This window comes from Oenanthe melanoleuca, chromosome 2, assembly GCF_029582105.1.
Source record: "Oenanthe melanoleuca isolate GR-GAL-2019-014 chromosome 2, OMel1.0, whole genome shotgun sequence".
Classification (NCBI taxonomy): domain Eukaryota; kingdom Metazoa; phylum Chordata; class Aves; order Passeriformes; family Muscicapidae; genus Oenanthe; species Oenanthe melanoleuca.
This window is the reverse complement of record NC_079335.1, coordinates 145,241,892-145,261,236: the sequence shown is the minus strand read 5'-3', so window position 1 is coordinate 145,261,236 and position 19,345 is coordinate 145,241,892. Positions and strand designations below refer to the sequence as shown.

At 41.7% G+C, this 19,345-nt stretch overlaps 1 protein-coding gene across 9 annotated transcripts in view; it reads right to left on the bottom strand.

Moving 5' to 3' along the window:
* Positions 1-19,345, bottom strand: part of ADCYAP1R1 (ADCYAP receptor type I) — a 135,224-nt gene that overhangs the window by 67,559 nt on the left and 48,320 nt on the right. For all 9 annotated transcript variants that reach the window (XM_056485588.1, XM_056485590.1, XM_056485592.1 and 6 more), the window contains one exon: positions 10,854-10,959. In XM_056485588.1, the coding sequence (XP_056341563.1) occupies positions 10,854-10,959 (106 nt within the window). The remainder of the gene's footprint in view (positions 1-10,853; positions 10,960-19,345) is intronic.

Here is a 19,345-nt window from a genome sequence, read left to right as displayed (position 1 = left end):
GATTCTCTTGAGTCTTTGGTCTAATAAAATTTTATTCACAGCTAGTTTTTCAGGTGATTGTAGAGTACAGGCAAATAGAAAAAGGAGTGATTTAAAATAAAATGTCAGAATGTTCCTCCAGAAACCCAAGTGCTGGTGAAGAGGTGATTCTTAAGTGGGCACAGAAATTTCAATCGAAGTTATCAAAAGAAAAACATGGAAGTTATCAACAGAGTGCCATGGGAATTTCTCCCAACTCTTTTTGCTCCCATCACTTGCACTGTTCTCTCAGCAGGTCTAAGCAGGCAGCCCTTCCCTTGAACAGAGGAAGCAGAACCTGGCCCATGTTTTTTCCAGGGTGGGATTGAATGGACCAACATCTACATTGGAATGACCCTCGAGGTTTTTGTTGGGATAGACAGGAACAGGCAGCTCTGGAGAGCACTGTCCTCGCTGGGAAGCAGATGTTGGAAATGCATCTCATGAGTTATTCCCCCAAAAAGCAGCTTTTGTCCTTGGGCTGGGATGGCAGCTTTGGGGCAATGGCCAAGCTGGAAACACAGGAAAGGCACAGAAAGCTCAAATTCTGTGAGGAAAACTCCGAGAATCCCAGAAAATCCTGAGCTGGAAGGGACACAGCAGGATGCTGGAGTCCAGCTGCTGACAAACCAGTGCCACACACTGAGTCTCTGCTGCAGTGCCTCTGCTCCTTTTTGAGCTCCTGCCCAACACAGAGCCAGAGGGAGCAGGGATCCTGATTGCCATTAAAAATGGGGAGCAATTGCAACAGAAATGGGCAGATACTGGAGATTTCCCATCACACCAGGGGCATAAAGGTGCCCTTAACACAGAGTCCTGATTTCAGTCCCCATTGGTAGATCCTGTTCTAGTCACTGGCCATATTAATAAATTAATTAGCTGCAGAAGCCCAACGCTGAATAATTAAGGAAAGGATCAAAATCTGTATTTTGTCTATATTAATGTGTATATCAGAATCTTTTATGTCCTTCTAGGCTTTCATAAGCTCAAGCAGGGATCATAAATTTTTGCTGTACTGTTCTTTATTGCTGTACTGTTCTCTCCTTGCCTTTGGCTAATTTGACTAAAGCAGCCAAATTTCCTGGATGTGCAGTGCAGTAATCCTGTGTTTGCTCTGTTACAAACATTCACTTTAGGAAACTTTTTCTTTTCTTTGTGTCTCCAATCAATGCATTTTTTCATAGCTTGGTTAACATCCTCCAGCAAATAAAACTATGTTCCTTCCTTCCTTCCTTCCTTCCTTCCTTCCTTCCTTCCTTCCTTCCTTCCTTCCTTCCTTCCTTCCTTCCTTCCTTCCTTCCTTCCTTCCTTCCTTTTTCTTTCTTTCTTTTTATTTATTTTTCTTTTTATTTTTTTTTTTTTTCTTTTTTTTTAATTTTTTTTAAACTTTTTTTTTCTTTTTTTGGGTTTTATTAGCAGACAGGACTGCTTCTCTGGAAATGCCTATCTCTTTTCACTGAGATTCAGAGAATAATGGATTGGTTTGGGTTGGAAGGGACTCTGAAAGATCATCTAGTCCCAATCTGCTGCAGTGATCAAAGACTTCTTAACCTACATTTTCAGTGTCTCACCTTCCACTCCAGCCCATGAATTCAATGTATTTCTGAAGCTTTGAAAGTAATCCCAGGGTGAAATGAAGGAAGTGAAGGTGTCTCTGGGCAGTGATCTGCACTTTGAAATCTTCCATTTTCCATCACTGGTTATTCAGGGAGCCTGGGTGACTGACTTAGACTGGACATGGGGTTTTTAGGAAGCTCTGTCAGGTATTTTGACTCTGAGGATTTAATTTATTTGAACAAAGGTCAGGTTTTACAGCAGCCTTAGATTTTTCAGGGAGCTGAGTTTCCAGTCTGGACGGACACAAATCTTCTCAAAGCCCCATGTCAGAATGTCTGGATACCCTAAGGAACACAGGGACTCTTGTGTTCATGTGAACCTGCATCTGGTCCTAAAAATCTCCAAAGTAATTCCCAATTTCTCTCTCTCTTATTGGACACTAGAAAGCAATTTTCAGGGTTCATTCAGGGTTCCTCTGAAATGTAATCACTGCCAGAGTGTAGAAACACAAAGTCCACCAGTGCTGTCTGACTCCATGTCTCATCCCTGGAAACCAGACACCTGTGCCATTGCCTCCAGCAAGGATGGAGCTGTGTCCCCCACTGCAGTGTTTTCCCAGGGACACAAACAGGCTGAAGCAGCAATAAAGCCTTGCTCTGTCAGGAAACCCAGCAGCCAGCCACAGAACAAGCCATGGGAATAGGGACAAAAGAGATTTGCACTGAATTCCCTTTGAAAAGAAGATCCTGACTCACTCATTTTTACAGAAGCACAACAGCTTTGCAGGACCTTCATGAAAACACAATGTCCATTTTCCAGCACTATGGAAGAGTGCAGCAGCTGCCTGCTGGGATAGAGCAGTGGTTTAACAGGAGCTGACCATCACAGATCACTTACCAATTATCACTCACTTATAATTCAGATGGCTCCTGAACAGTTTTTTTGGGGTTTTGTTTTTAGCCACGGTACTACAGACATTAAAAATTCAATGAGTGCACATTGTCAGAACTTCCAGCTGCTCATGGCTCTGCAGATACTGACAGATGAAACCATCACTCATTATTTGGGTAAGTTTTACTGCTGCTCATCATTCATTTTTTAACTGCAGTGCTGTGCTAGAACCTAATTGCAATTGCATGTGCTGCTCACAATTGTTTGGGACAATGTGAATTAGAAGAGTATCCGTGTCCCAGAAGTAAAATCAGTTGCAAAAGCATCTAAAATCAAGGAATTACGGAATGGCTTGGGTTGGAAGGGACCTTAAAGGTCACCTCATTTCACCCCACCATGGGCAGGGACACTTTACACCAGACCAGGCTGCATTGCTCTGTATTAGAAAATGTTCATTAAAAAACCCAAATCAACCAACCAAGCAAGCAAAACTAAACAAAACATAAATAAAAAATAGCACTGAAAGTAAACAATAGATGGGGAAACCCTCCCACTTTAATAATCTCTGCATAGAAAGAAACTGCTCCCTTTGCTCTAGATCATCATATACACCATGAACTAGATGGTCAGAGTGGTCTTCTTGATAATATTTAAGTCTGGACCAAAGAAAAGAGAGGATTTAATGAACTGGATGTCACCATAGAAACAAGGAACTCACAGGTGGGACTGTGTAAATAATGCATATTTTATTTTTAAACATGCCACTCACAAAAATCCCATTCTGTTCAATTAAGTGAGAGTTTTTGCTTTGTCTTGTCTGACATGAAAACAGAGAGTCAGACAGGCAGAGAGGAAATTTCATTTTTAGCTTTTTATCTTGAATTTGATCATTTCTTTACTTTTTATCCCTAATCCAATTCAAGTACCAATACCTCTGAAACAATGTTCTGTTGAACAGAACAATATGAAATGGCCATATGTTTTCATTTTCCAAATTTGTTAATGGTTGCTATTTTTCAGCCTTAATTATTTTAAAATGCAACCTGAAGCTGCATTTTTCAATGACTAAACTGCTCACAGAGAAATACTTTTATTCAATCTGGTTCCCAGAAACTCATCCGAGTCATTATCTTACCCAGCTGCCTGGACAAATTCTAATTCACCTTTCATTTTCTTTTAACTCATGTTCCTTGCCTATTACAGAAGGACTTCCTGGCAATTCTGGAGATGACAAAAGTAATGGCTTAGAAGGAACCAGGTGGGAATTACCACAGTGAATACACTAAGGGATGGGAACAGCAGCTCATATATGTGTTTCACAGCTAATGGTGTTTTCAGAGATGTAGGTATTAAATTCCACTACTTTTTTTTTCCCTTTTTTTTGAATGGAAGTCCAGCAAATGCTGAGAAGATGACTAAACTCAGCTTTATCAGCAGAGCTTGCCAAGGTGGCTGTCCTTGTTTAAACCACCAAAGTGTGTTCCTGCTGCCCGAAGAGATAATAGAAATTTCTGCCCCATTACAGCAATTTTTGCATCTTTTTCTCTGAGTCATCTTCCCTGACCATCCCCAGGCTGATGATCACCTTGCCTAAGTTTTAACCAGGCCAGAGAGTCCACAGGGCTTAACTCATCCTGTCGAGTCAGGAGAGGGAGAAAAAGGACAATACACTTTATCCCGAATCAGAGCTGGAGAGGAATAGCTCCAAGGAAGGACCTGAGGCTCCACAGGGTTCAAACTTTGTTTAGGTCAGAGAATCATGTGTTGTAAACTAAAATCCAAAGAGGCAAATTCCATCCCTGGAGACAAAGCAGTGAAAAAGAACTTGCAAGGTTTGAGGCTGAGATTCTTATGGCAGAGACTGAAGTAAGCACATCTCTGCTGTGTGCTGGAAAATCCATGGCAGAGCTGTGCCCAGGGGAGGCAGGACACACCTGCACACCCCACCCCTATCCCATGGAGAGCACACAGCTCTGAACTCAAGGGGACACTGTATGTAGGAATTATCTTCTTGAAAGTGAAACACACACAATTCCAACCCAACTGTGATCCTGATGGAGACTGGCCAGAGATTCCCAGGCTAGTGGCAATCCAGCTGGGCCTGGAAGAAAAAGCTGTAGGATCACACAAACACTATTTCTGCTCCCAGTACCATGAGATTTACAATGCTGAAGGAATATCCCTGCTCATCTGTCATTAATGCTATGTCTGGATGGTATTTGAATCCTCCTTTCCAGGAATTCTTCACCAGAAAAATTATTGTTGTACAGTTTGCCTCCCCAGGCAGAGCATCTAGGTAAATATAGCTTGGCTGTGGATTAAAGAGGGGTGAGAAAGAAACATCCTAGAGACTTTTCCCACAAATGTGGTGGTTCATCCATTGGAGGTTTGCCAAACCTTTCCTTAAATTATTCCAGGGCAGTTTGACTGTGACACAACACCCTTTCTTTCCCCTGCCAAAGCTGACCCTGAACTTTTCCAATGGCAATGCACCTCCAGGCTTTCAGCCTCACTGATGAGACTGAATTCACAGGGGGTCAGCATCAACCATTGTAGCTTCAGCTGCTCCATTTCATGAAAAGATTCTTTATGGAGCCAGAAGCTTGGTTTATGCCTGGAAAATGAAGATTTTGGTCATTATCACCAACAGGATTAATTCAACTCAACTTCAGACCCCCCACAATGATTGTGCTGATAGGCAATGCAAAAAAAAAAAAAAAAAAAAAAAGGGCATTTATCATCCAGCCTTCTCAGCAGAAGGTGGATGCAAAAATAGGGCAAGTGTGAGTTCTGTAAGTGTTTGTGTCAGTGAGTTCCAAGTTCTGATTTTGACCGTGACTATAAACACAATTTCAATATCTAGCACTGATAAACATCTCTCTACTTTATAAATCCATTTTGAGGTGACATGAATTCATCCACTCTATCAGGTGAACAAATTTTTAGAATGCTAGAATGGTTTGAGTTGGAAGAGACCTTAAAGTTCATCCAGTTCCCATCCCCTGCCATGGACAGGGACACTTCCCACTGTCCCCAGCTGCTCAAATCCCCATCCAGCCTGGCCTTGGACAGTTCCAGGGATCAGGGAGCAGCCACAGCTTCTCTGGGAAACCTGTGCCAGAGCCTCACCTCCCTCACAGGGAACATTTTCTTCCCAATATTTAATCTAAATCTACCCTCTTTCACTTAAAACCATTTCTCCTTTCCCAAAAACATGCAGAAAAATCATTATGATAAAGTCAGAGAAATTCAGCAAAGAGCTAAAGAATGAATCAATGCTTGGAACACAGAGATAAGTGAAGCACTTTTCCTTGCATTTGCCTGAGAAAAAGCAAAGTTTGATCACAGCTTGGGTCCCAAATGGTGAAAAGGAGACTTGCTCAGACAAAAACTCTGCAGAGTGGATACCAGAAATAAGCACAGACCCCGTGTCTGCCATCACATGTCCCTGGCTTCTCCCTTGAAGTTCATCTCTAATGTGAATGTAGGAGAAGACACTTTGTGCAGTGTCACATGGATAAATCCATCAGTGCCAAAAAAAAGCATCTTTGACCAAGGAGAGATGTATCCATAGAGATCAAAGCTATCTAGGTCTATGCTTTAAAAGGAGCCACAGAGAAAACTTTCAGGTGTAGAGACATTTTCTGGTCTGTGCCCTTCCAGCTCTAGGAATTCATTAGCTTGGATTCAATCCTAGTCCTGTTGTTCTTGGGCACAGCTGCTTCAATAAGGGAGACACAGTGAAGTAATGTCTTCCCAGTGGTGCCAGGGGAAATAACAGCAGATAATTCAAAGGCTCTGAGAGAACCAGAGGCTGATGAAACACTCAATAAAAAAATGTGAAACTGAAAAAAAACCTGCTCCATCATCTTCCTGTGATGGAAACATAATTCAAAATCTCTCCTTGCATCACCACACTGCCTCCTAATTACCATCTCCTACCCCTTGGTGCCCTCACCAGTTTCTTTCCTGTTGATTTACAGGGTAACTTTTAACAAGGATTCCTTGCAGGAATCATCACATCCCTTCAAATCTTTATTTCCTTCCAATCCCTTGACATGCTGGGGAATGTTGCTTCCCCTCAACATTTTTCAGAGGAAGGGCAGGAGGAGTGGGACTGGAGAACAAGGGCTGCAAGTTAAAGATTGATTTGACAGTGAGTCATGAACTGCATTGAGTCCTCATCACTTCTATTCAAATTCTATTCAAATTCTGGGGCTGAGTTCACTTTTGTCACACCTTGGCTCCTCCCAGGTTAGTGCATTTTCAGCACTTTGAACACTGAATTGCAGACACAAATCTGAAAATCATGCAGGGAACTCTCCCACCATCTGAGAGAGAGCCACGTTCAAGGGACAAGTCTGGAATATCTGGTTCCAACAGTGCAAAGCAAGACAGGGAACAGGCTGGGAAAAGTATTTCATGCCAATCTATGGTTCTTCATTCCATCAGCAGGGTTCTTTCTATCACAATTCAGGTTTTTGGGGTAATCCAGACCTCCAGCATGACCTAGTCAATATAACAAATGCAGAGGCTAAAAGTGGGGTTTGTCTGATCAAATATAGATACCTAAATGTGATTATTTAGAGCTGACATGGTCACCCTTTATTCCATGTGTCCAGAGAGGAAAAACAGACATCATCTAATCTAAGTTGAGGATGAAATAAATTATGTCTCAGGCTCTACTTGGTTGACATCCAGAGCTACAAACTGAGGAAGGTGAACTTGCTCATTTGTAGTGCAGATGCAATTGCAGGTACCAACATTTAATTAGATAAATCCCCTGCTAAATGCACATAACCCAGGAAACTGTCATTAACATCTGAGTAACTCCTGTGTCAGTCTTTCCTAGCCCCAGGGTTGGGAACAGGTCAGAAGAGTCTGGATGGAAGAAATAAAAATAAAAAGGGGTTCTTGTGGATCAGCAGTGAGATTTATCAATTCTGATCTGGCTGCAAATACCTGCTGGGCTGGTGAGAGCTGGAAGAGGGTCCAGCACAAACTGGGGCAGCTCCACAGTAGGATAAAAACTCAAACAAAGGAAATTGGAAACACTGATGTAAGAAACAGCCTGGCACCTCTGCCTGGGGAAGTTGAGTATGAAGTAATCACTGCTCTCCTTCCTCTCTTGTCTGCCTTTGGCTTTCATTACTCCCCTTTATCAGTTTAATTCCTTCTCCAGAGCAAGGGAGTCAGATTCTGGGTCCTGCTGAGATTTCATTTCCTTCAAATTCCCTTTTCCATTCAGGCTGTAAGTGATGACTGAAGAAGAACAGACACATTGGGTCAGCACAAGCCCCCTATTTCCTCTCATCTAAAGTTTCCTAAAGAATTTAAAGCATTTAAGAGGAAGGATCTATCATAAAACTAAAGGGAAAAAACCCAAACCAAACCAAACAGAAAATCTCAAGGCAGTCATTGCCTCTGAAGCATTAAAGGCATGGCCCAGCAGCAGCAGGACAGAAAACAGAGCTGTGGAGAATGAAGAAACAACGAGCAGAACATCTGGCCATGAGAGGTGGAGAGGGAAAGGAAACATCAGAAACCCCATTGGTGGAAGTTTGTGTTCACTGAACACAGCCAGGGGGGAAGGCAAAGGCAGCAGAGCTGAATTCTTGCAAAATGTGGGAACCCATCAGTTGTTCTTCCTCTCTTGCCACCCAAGGATGGAGCTCCCCATGCAGGGAATTACCAGAGCAGAAAACAGCAGCAGAGAATCTGCTTTGCCACTGTCACATTTTGCACCATGGGGGCACCTTGGAGAAAGATTCATGAACCTTAATCTTTTATAATATTGTTCTAGATTTTGTAGAAATACAGAACACAGGGATGTTCATGTCCCAGACCCAAGTTCTGTACGTGATCCTCTTGGTGTCACCTGTTATAAAATGTGAATTTTCCTTTCAAGTCACAGTAACTTGATTGAGTTCACAAGCCCCTACAGACTTCCTAAAAGCTCATGATCCCATTTCAGACCCTGCAGCCCCATTGAGAATAAATAAATTCTCAAAAAAAATTATATATTGAATTTTTCTACAGGAATTTTCATGCAGCAATAGAATTGTGTGCTTCTCCTTTGAGTAAACAGAATTTTATTCACCAGGCAGGAGGGATTTCTTCCTTCTTACAGCTGTTTCTGACAGCCAAGGGAGTTATTCCCTATCTTTATCTTTGAAAAAAAACAAGCTGATAACATTTCATCACTAAGAAGATAACATTTGATAACACTGATAACATTTCTTCACTGCCATCATTAGTAAGTCTTAGTGCTGAATATAAAAAAAAAATTATATGGGGCAATTTTTACTTTTCCCAAATAAAAAAGTAGTTTGTGTGCAGCAGGAGAAATTCAAGAGGAATCAACACCCTGCACTTATGACTGCTTAATTTCTGTAGAATTACTGCAAATTCAGGTAATTTTGTGATGAAACATCTCCCAGAAATTCAACCAGTAAGGAGATGGTAGAATTTTGTTGATATCCCATTCTTTAAGGAAAGAAAGGAATGTTGGGAATGAGGGTGGCAGGATCTGGATTGAAATATGTATCATGAAATAATGGAAGGTGAGTCTTGAGGACTTAGAGTGAAATTCCTTTAGTCACAGAGGTGAAATGAAATAAATTTAAAACGTGTCTACAAAAAAAAATTATTAAAAAAAAAATAAAATGCAGAGAAAAAGGCCAGCAAGGAGGATCCATGGAAAGAAAGCGCTTTCAAACAAGAAATACACCAGAATCCTTCACTGGAAGATTAATCTCTGGGAGGGGATATTTATTTTTTTTTTCTCTAAGCCACATCAGCTGTGGAACTCGTTGCCACAGGATGTGGGGAACAACTGAAAAATGCTCAATGAGCCAGAGAAAATCCTCCCAGTGATTCAGCCTGCAAAGACTGAGCAGGGAGCAGCAGTGAGAGCCTGAAAGGATCCAGCCCCTTCCTGCCTGAGTGGGTGATGCAATCCCATCACAGTGAGGTGCAAAAGCCTTTCCAGTGGCTCTGGGCTCCTTTTCTCTCTGAGCTGTGTCCTCTCCATCTGGAGGAGCTCATGTCAATAGTCCCCAGCTGCCAGGGTTATTCTGGATTTGGGTGAGAAAGAAATAAAAGCTGGCTGCTGAATGGTGTCTTCTCACCTGGGGAGCTCTGTGAATTCCTGAACACAAACAATAGCTGTTGCATAAGGAATAGTCTCATCATCAGCTCCTGGCACCATTCTGGGGGTGGGAGACAAGAAACAGGATCTTTCCCCTGTTTTCATTGCTTCTGGACCAGGGAAAAATTGGGAAGCTGTCCTGTAATGCACAAAGAGGGTCTCAAAACTCACCCCTGGGGGTGAGATGAACTGCCTGGAGCACACTGAGCTTTCCTCACTTCCACCACAGCCCAAGTGCATCTGCCCAGAGCTGGGCAGCAGAAAGAAATGAATTTATGCATGAGATGAACAGCAGGACCCTGATGGAAACCCTCCTCCCTGATGGAAACACTCCTGGCAGCCAAAATGCAGGACTTGGTCACTCTGGAGGACACTGGTAACAGATACCTGCTTCAGCACTGAAATACACTGCAAGGAAAAGGGGAAAGAAAGGAAAAACCTCCCTTTTTTATGTCACACAATGTGTTTTATCAGCTTTTCTCTGGGGTTTTATCAATTCCAGTCACAGCAGAAGCAGTTTGGACAGGACTCAGTAAATGGACCCTGATTTCCAATTAGTTTCTTTGTCATTCTTTGCCCTTCTCTCCTTGGTGCTGGCCACGGGCAGCTCCTGCTGCAGGCAGGAGGAAATAACACAGGATATTAAACTATAAATTTCTTTCCTTGCTGCCTCAGTTTCTTATCTCAGCAACAGCACAAGTATCCTTCATCAAGATTACAGACAGCACAACGTTCATCCCTGTAAAGGGCTTCAGATCATGTGAGAGATGCACAAATTATTCCTGGGATGAGGAAGGAAATCGAGCTGCTCCAGGGCAGCACTTTGTGTCACATCCTGTCCCCAAAGCTGTTGTCATCCTGGCAGAAATCATCCAGGCATCCTTTCTTTTTAATTTACCTTTTTTTTTGTTTATCCTTTCTTTTTAATTTACCTTTTTTTTTTTTTTTTTTTTTTTTTTTTTTTTTTTCCCCAATTATTATTAGTTTTGTAGACATATTGTACCTCTATTACCTACAGAAACAAATCCCTGACCTCTGATAACAACCAGGAATGGTTCTCATGCACCCCCACTGATCGAATTTTTGTCCTGATTTCCCCAAGCTCACCCAGCAGCAGTGATGCTCCTCTTACCACAAAGTGTTTGCTTTGACAGAGCTGAAAACCTCTCCAGGCACCCCAGGAAATGGTGAAAATCACTTTAATTTGTCAGCTCAGTCTGCAGGATCTGGAACTCACCTGGAGAAGAGTCATTGAGGGGGTTCAGGGCTGTTGCCCTCCGGATTTTCTCCAGACAAGTCTCTTGCTCCTTTTTGATTATGCAGTTGGAATGGGTTGCTGCAACCTGAAATAAGTAGAAAAAATAAAACAAAACAAAACACCAGTTACAAAAATAAAATAGTTAGTGAGGTGATCAGGAAGTGTCAGTAAGTTTTAAGATCCCATTACAAGAAAAAAAATATTAAAAAAAAAGAAGAAAGAAAATATCATTTAAAGCTGAGAAAAAACTGTGATAAACTTCATTTTCTGTCCTTTTTTTCTTCTTTATTTTTACTCCTTTTTTCTTCTAGCAGGTCTAAGGCTGGATTAAGTAATTAAAATTCTCATAAATTATTTGTTGGTTTTATATTGTTCTCCCTGACAAAATGTGATTTCTAACATGTTTGTTTTATTTAATTTAATTCCTTCTTCACATAAAACTGAACAAGGGTATGTCTAAGTACAGAAATAATTTAAAGACTTAGGAATACATTTAGTCTTGGTTTATCTGCCACCAGTTTGTTATGAGAATTCTTTGCACAATTCGTTAAAATCTCTCTGGAATCTAAATCTAAATTAAAAGCTGTTTCTCTTATTCTGTCACCCTGTTCATTCCTCAGTGTTACCTTTATTTATTTCCAGGGAATTCAAGGCAAATTCTTTTGACAAAAATAATGCAATGTCATATAACTTGATCCAAATGTTTTCTCTTTTTTTTTTGTCAATTTTTCTATCCTTAACTCTCTGGTACAGCCAACTACAATAAAAAAGTAAAGGGGGGAAAAAGAAGGGAATAAAAAATGTAGTTTATGAGAGGATCATTGCAGCCAACACAATCCAGGCAGCAACAAAATAAGGATGTGACCCATTTCTGTAAATCAATACAGGATTTCACTCCTATAGCAGAGAGTGGCCAGGGAAAATCAATCCAAGGAGAAAAAAAACTCAGATTTCAAGAGATCACTTTACAGGGGCACAGGTGAGGTTCAAATCCCACCCAGTGGAACACACCATGAAAATCAGTGCCCTGGCTGAAGGTGGAGCAATTTTATTGTTTTATTTCCCATCTCATTTCCTTCACTCTTGACAAAGGAAAACCACAGAGGAAGAAGTGGTGGGTGAGCTGCTTCCCCTTTATGCTAAGCAGGGACAAGCAAACAGGGAAAGAAACACCCACATTTAATCTCCTCTTTGGGGGTTATTTTGGAGCCTCATCTGCACAATTCAACTTTTCAACCCAGGGCAGGGAGTGAAGAGTTTGGATCAGGAATACACCAACCAACAAAACCTGAGAGAAATTCCCAAGGCAGGAGAAATCCTTGCAGGAGCTTATAACAAAAAAGGAGAGAAATTTCAAGCCAGGCAAGGACAAGGAAGAATGGTTTCCAAATAAAAGAGGGGAGATGCAGATCAAGACTTAAGAAGGAAATCTGGGGCCCTGGCACAGGTGCCCAGAGGAGCTGTGGCTGTTCCTGGATCCCTGGAAATGTCCAAGGCCAGGCTGGACAGGGCTTGGAGCAGCCTGGGACAGTGGAAGGTGTTCATGGCAGGTGTGGAATGAGATTTATCTGTAAGGTTTTCTAACCCACACTGTGAGTCTGTAATAACCCAGTTTGATGGTGCTTGTCTTGTGCTTTTGTTTGTGTGATGATGCTCTGAACCATCTGCACACTTTTGTTTGTAAATGTTAAAAGCCACCCCTGCTATTTCAAGAGAGGGTTTCCTGATGAACTCTCCTGGAAAGTTTTCCTCACCATTTGTAGGAACTCCTAATGCTGCACAGTTTCATCATCTCCAGGATCCCAGTAATAAATTTCAGCAATTTTCCCCCCAGGGGACACACCAGGAAAAACCATATTAGGTTTGTTTGTTTTCAAAAGAAAGACAGTTCTGTTCTAAGGGCTCCCAAGTGCCTGGAAAAGATAAATTGTCACAAATCTCCAGGATTCCCAAGAACATAAGGGCTTTTGCCACATCATCCCCTAAGCATCCCCAAATATAGAGAAAATTACATTGGCTGATATTCAAGTTCTTATAATATATTTTAAAAATATAAAGGCAAGAAAACCAGAGTTCTGCTGTTCAGGTTCACTCTCCACAGCTGCCTAAATCTGAGAGGAGTGTCCAGGGCTTGTCTCAATACACAAATGTGAAAGTTTCTAGGCAGTTCAACAGATGTAGATTAGACAAACTGTCATTAGTAATAAAATTGTCATCATCATCATCGTCATTATTATTATTATTATTATTATTATTATTATTATTATTATTATTATTAGTAATAATAGTAATAATAGTAGTAATAGGAATAGGAATAGGAATAGTAATTAATAATAATAATAATAATAATAATAATAATAATAATAATAATAATAATAATAAGAAGAAGAAGAAGAAGAAGAAGAAGAAGAAGCATTGTCTGTGCAAGCAGGATGTAACTAAACAAAAGGAAATATTTCTTCACACACTTATTGTTAACTTGCAGAGCTCTTCAGCTTGTAATTGTGGATGTTAAATGCCACACATAGATGCATACATCTATCCAAAGTCCATCAGATGATGGAGAGTAGTCAGACACTAGAACAGGTTATTCCAGGCTGCCCCTGGCAGTGCCCAAGGCCAGGCTGGACAAGGCTTGGAGCAGTGGAAGGTGTCCCTGCCCAGCACTGGATGGGCTTTGAGGTCCCTTCCAACCCAAACTATTCTATGATTCCATTCTAGAATATTAAGAAACCCACCATGCCCCTGTCCTCAGAGACATTAGATAAGAAAATTTAGATTCAATCTACAGTGAAAAGACAAGTGTGATTTTTTTTTTTCTTTTTTTTTGCTATCTTCTTTGCTAGAGGTATATCAAAGCCAGAACTTTATTGATTGTGAAGAAAGCCAAAGGCTAAAAGCTCAGACTTTACTGTTCTCCTTGCAGACAGGCACATCTGGTCAGATGTCTCTGACTAAACTGATTCAATTTAGTCAACTGTAGCCCAGTAAGTCTGGCTTAGGAGGCTCAGGTGTGGTCAGAGCACCAGAGCCACGTGCCTCACCTGTCCCTGCAGCTTTCCTCAGGATTTCACTGCTGCCACAATATTCTGATGTGACTTCCCATCACCACCCTTGTGCCATTTGGTTGCACTTCATCCACAGATTTAAACAGAAATAATTTTGTGGAACATGAAAACCGAAACAGAAAGCAAAGAAAAGGAGGAAGCATCAACCTCAGCATCAAAGGAGAGAACAGGAGCTGCCTGTCATCACAAACAATTCCATATCTGGGAAATCAGAAAGGCTTGAATTGTCCATAAGCAAAGGTTTGTCTGTTGAATGCAGGGATGCTTTAATGTTATCACATTTTCCTGCAAGGATCCAGGGCTTTGATGTTTCTCCATGGAGTGGTGGAGCCTTTAATCTGCCAAGGCTGCTTCAAAAACTGAAGGCAGAGCTCAATTCCAAAGGCAGGGAGAGCTGGAACTCCAGGCTGCAGTGACATGGAATTGTAATTTCCTGTGCTCAGCACAGCCTGGTTTCAGTTTCCCAGAAGAGATCAGGGATTTGTTAAAGAGTGTTTTGACACATACTAGAAAAAATCAAGGATCCAAGTCAATAGTGCAAGAAATTCACAGGTCTTTGAAAGATTTATTACTCTCAATGAAGTGAAAGATTCTGACTCACATCAGTTTAGAAAATGTGTATATTCATTTAGGTACAAAGACAGCAAAAGACAGCCAAGATCTGTTTGGTTCTGGGAGAACACAACAAGCTGGAAGGACAATGTAGAGGCACAATAAATTCAGAGCTTTCATTTTCTTGATGTGGTTTTTATTATATTTTTATTATTGTGGCCACCACAAATATAAACTGGTATGTGCTTTGTGCAAATTCCAGTGCTTAACTCTCTGCTGTTTCCTTGAAATTATGGTGAAATTAATAACAATTGTGTTATATTACAACTTACATATTTACAATAAATTTGGTATAACAATTATATTTTTCATAAATATTTATATAATCTCAATTTGGCATATATAATTATATATACACACCAACTATGCAGAAAAGTCTAGCCAAAAAAACTGAATTTTGACTAAATTCAGTTATTCATAAACCACCATTTTGCTCATTTTGTTCTCAGTAAGAATATTCACAACTGCTATAAAACTTGATTTACTCAGAGGATCTGCAGAAGTGGGATGTCCCCAGCATTCCTGAGAACATCCAGGATCAGAAAATCTGCTTTGAACTCCTACTAATGATATGATGGTGAGATGGGAATTCATTTCTGTAAAGACCAGATCAAATATGGCAATTCAGTACCACTGGCTGTTGTTTCCTCTTCTGCATTTTTGTTTAAAGTCTGTAAAGTCCTGATTTATTTTTTTTTTTTAAGTGATTTGGAACATTCCTACTCCATTCAGGATGTGCCACATCAGGCACTGTGACAATGAGAGGGGTAAAGAAGGACACATAAGAATCAACAACAACAATGGCAGCAAATCTTCATTAAATCCTTCATGGCCATGGCTTTACATCAACAAAAAGATGAATTAGAGTGTGATTCAACCTTTGCCTAAGTGCTGTTTCTAAAATAATGCAGGAGAGGAGTTTAATCCACAAGGTAGATGAGATCACTCACTTCAAGCTGCATTACACACATTTTACTAATTCTATTATGACTTCCAGTATTGAAAAGTTAGCTTCAAAAATGATAAATTGTTCTGTGGGCATTGCCAAAAAAGACTCACTTTGTCATGGAAACAACACTGTTGATCCCTGTTCTCACCAAGCAATGATTCAACTGGGCACACCAGGGCCAAGACTTGCAAAATGCTGTGTTAAAAATAGAGGGCTTTGGGAAGGAGCTCTGATTATCTGGATTTTTTTTTTTCCAGAACTGATTTGCATCACTGCTGGCCCCCACAACACTGGCCTGGCAGTCCAACAAGCTGCTGTCCCCAGAAAGGGCTGAGGTTTGTCACTACACTGTGGTTTTGCCTTCCTGTGTAAATGGCACCCAAAGCTCTGTGATTTTAAAATATTTCACCCTGAGGGAAAGGGTGAAGCCACTGGGAACTCATCCAAACCCAGCCACAATGGTACAACCTGCACAATTTAAACAAATTGTCCAGGGAAAAAGAAAAAAAAAAAAAAAAAAACCAGCAAACCAGCAGCAGAACACACTGCCAGGAAAAGGCATGGATCCCTTCCAAAGTGGCTGATGTAAATTTAAGATATCAGCACCTTCTAGCACTGCTGGCTCCTGGGGGGATGCACATCCCACTGCAGATGTGAAAACAGCAGCAGCACAATCAACAATTCCCTTCTCTCAGTGGATTCCTTCTGAAGGGAATGCTGGAAAAAAGAGTTACACAACATGGGGGAAAACTATTCTTGAGTTTGCCTGAACTGGCTTTTTGTATTATCATGGAATTATTGGGTTGGGGGGGAACTTAGAGATATTTTCCCAATTTTCTGCCCTGGGCAGGGACACCATCCTCTATTCCAGGCTGCTCCAAGCCCTGTCCAACCTTCCTTGGACACTTCCAGGGATCCAGGGGCAGCCTCAGCTTCTCTGGGCACCTGTGCCAGGGTCTGGCCACCCTCACAGGGAACAATTCCTTCCCAATATCCCATTAAACCCACTCTCTTTCAGCTTGAAGCCATTTCTCTTTGTCCTGTCACCACTCCTGGAAATAACCTCCCTGTATCTCTTGTCTTGGAAATCTTGTAAATCCCCTCTTTGAGCATTGTGAAGCATTCCCAGGACAGCTGAGGACTTTCAGGGGAAATGTCATCTTGGGTTCAACCAATACATCCCTTTACCCAATCTCCAAGAGCAGGTGATGCTTCTCAAAGCCTTGTACTGGCAGGATGAACCACTCACTGGAAAAGTGATTAAAAATCCTGCTAGACATAATGAGCTTGAGATGAAACTAAGGGTTTAACAGCCCTTCTGATTGCTGATTTTATATTTCATAAAAATGGCTTTCTCCAGCAATTCCTGAGAGTTTCTTCTCCAAAGATATAATTCTGAAGTACAATCCCAACAGCAGAGTTTGGATCTTCCCTTCATTCCTCAGAGGCCAGTGCTGGCCTGAAGAGCTGATAACCTCCTGCCAGCATTGCAATTCCCACTTATTTTCCAAATTGTTCAAAAGAAAGAGAATTCAGGTGTTCCAATCAGGATCTATTCCTTACAAAACTTTATGGGAAGATTTTCCCCCACTTGGAGAGCTTTGAGCATGGAGCAGAACTGGGTTGCATGTTCTCACTGCAGGATACCAGGGGTGCAGGGCTTGCAAATATCACTGGCAATCACTTCCAAGGACATTTTCCAGCTCCTGACACAGGTTGTGACACGGCAGAGCTGCTGGCAAGAGAACAGCCCAGTGTGAATCCTGGCTTTGGCCAAGTCTCTGCCTCAGCAAGAGATTTCCTGGATGGGGGATTACAGGCAAGTCATGCATAAGTAAATTGCTGGAATTTGTGATTGACAAAGGAGGAAAAATATTGAGTATTTTTTTTCCTCTGTGGTCCTACTACTCCAAACTCAGGTAACCATTTCAGATTTAGCACAGAAACTCAGATTAATCCTTTTATTAAAAATGACTGGAGTGGAAGTTGGAGGGTGGGATCTATGTTTTTTTAACACATTGTGCCCAGCTGAGAAGTGAGGATTTACATCTTCATAAATCTGGGATGAGATGTTCAGATTCAGAACACCTGAAATGAGGGAGTTGAAATAGAAACTTTAATTTCTGAGCAATCTGGGACAGGCTCTTCATATAATCTGAGGAGCTGCTGATCCAGAGGGGTAAACCTGGAGGTGACAATGATGTTGATTTTTCAGCTCCCAGATTTTCTCTGTTAGATCAATCTGCTGTCTTGGCAAAGACAGCACTGGTTACTCTGAACTCTAAAATTTCCTCATAAAATCTGAATAGGAGGTTCCAGATGATCCTTGAGAAGGTCCTGAACCATCATTTTTACAGCTGTATTTTCTGTCAGCAACAGAGAGGCACTTTCTCCTCTCCTACAATATCCAGAGGATTTTCAGGAAAAGCACCTTTTTCACTCTTCAGGCAGCACTGTCAATACAGGAATGTCCCTGATTAGAGCAGAGTCTGTATCAGCTGCCAGAGCATCCCACAATCAATAGGATGTAAAAGATAATGCAGAGCTTGACCCTTCTTTTCCTGCCCTACAGATTTGATGTTTAAAGCTTCAGTCTCTCCTGCTCTTTGCTTCACCCTGTCTCTGGTGGCTTTCTCTGAGTGGTGTCAAAAATCACATTTGTGCTCCAGGGAGAGCCAGGGAAGCACAGGACAATTCAGGCTGGAAGGGAGCTCCCAAAAAATTCCAGCTCAACTTTCCTCTGGCAGCAGAGTCAGAATTGGTTAAGGCTTCTCAGGGCTTTTTCCACCTGAGTTTTGGAAAACTCTGAGAATGAGGACTGCAGCCTCGGTGGAACTTAGTCCAATGTTCACTTATTCTCAGAGTAAAAAGGATTCTCTCCAATATGAACCTCCCTTTTTTCAGGTTACACCAAAATTCTGCTGTCCTCCTGCCACACTTCACAATGAGAACCCTGGCTCTTTCCTCCTGATGGTTTCCTCATAAATTCCACAATGCTGCTACAAGGTTGCTGCCTAATTTTCTCTCCTTCCACCAGGCAAAAAAGCCAAATTTCCTCACCCTCTCCTCACAGGCAATCTCACTGTCCCTCCTTTGAACTTGCTACAGTTGATTGAGATATTTTATATATTGAGGAGCCTAAAACTGGATGCAATATTCCAGAAGTAGTAAATTTGGGTGAGATATTAGGAAGAAATTCTCTCTGTGAGGGTGGTGAGGGTCTGGCACAGGTGCCCAGAGAAGCTGTGGCTGCCCCTGGATCCCTGGAACTGTCCAAGATCAGGTTGGATGGGGCTTGGAGCAACCTGGGATAATGAAATATGTCCCTGCCCAGGACAGGGGGTGGAACCGGATGATCTTTAAGGTCCCCTCCAACCCAAACCCTTCTGGGATTCTGTGATGCAATAAATGATCCATCAATGCTGAGCAGATAGAAATAAACATTTCCTTGTTTGTTTTAATCCAGCCCAGACACTGCTGTCCTCCTCTGCTTTCCCCAGGAGCTGCACAAAGTGTGCAGAATCAAGGCTGCCAAAACTTCTTGAATGGTTTTTCACTCTGCAAGGAGCTCCTGGGGACTCTCACTGAGGGGATCTGTGCTAACATCAGGCCCCTCTCACTGCAGGGACATTGGGAAACAGAAGTTTCAGGAGCTCTGCAGCTGCTGTGCTGCTGGATGCCACCTTCATTTGCAATGCAAGCTCTTGCCATCACTTGTTATTATTTGCCCATTTATACTTCATTACATTTAAACAAAACCCTGAAGAGAAAAGGTCCCCAGCAGGAAATTTGTTTTGTAGAGGCTCCCAGAGAGTTCAGTGGAGCCCCATCTGAGTCACACT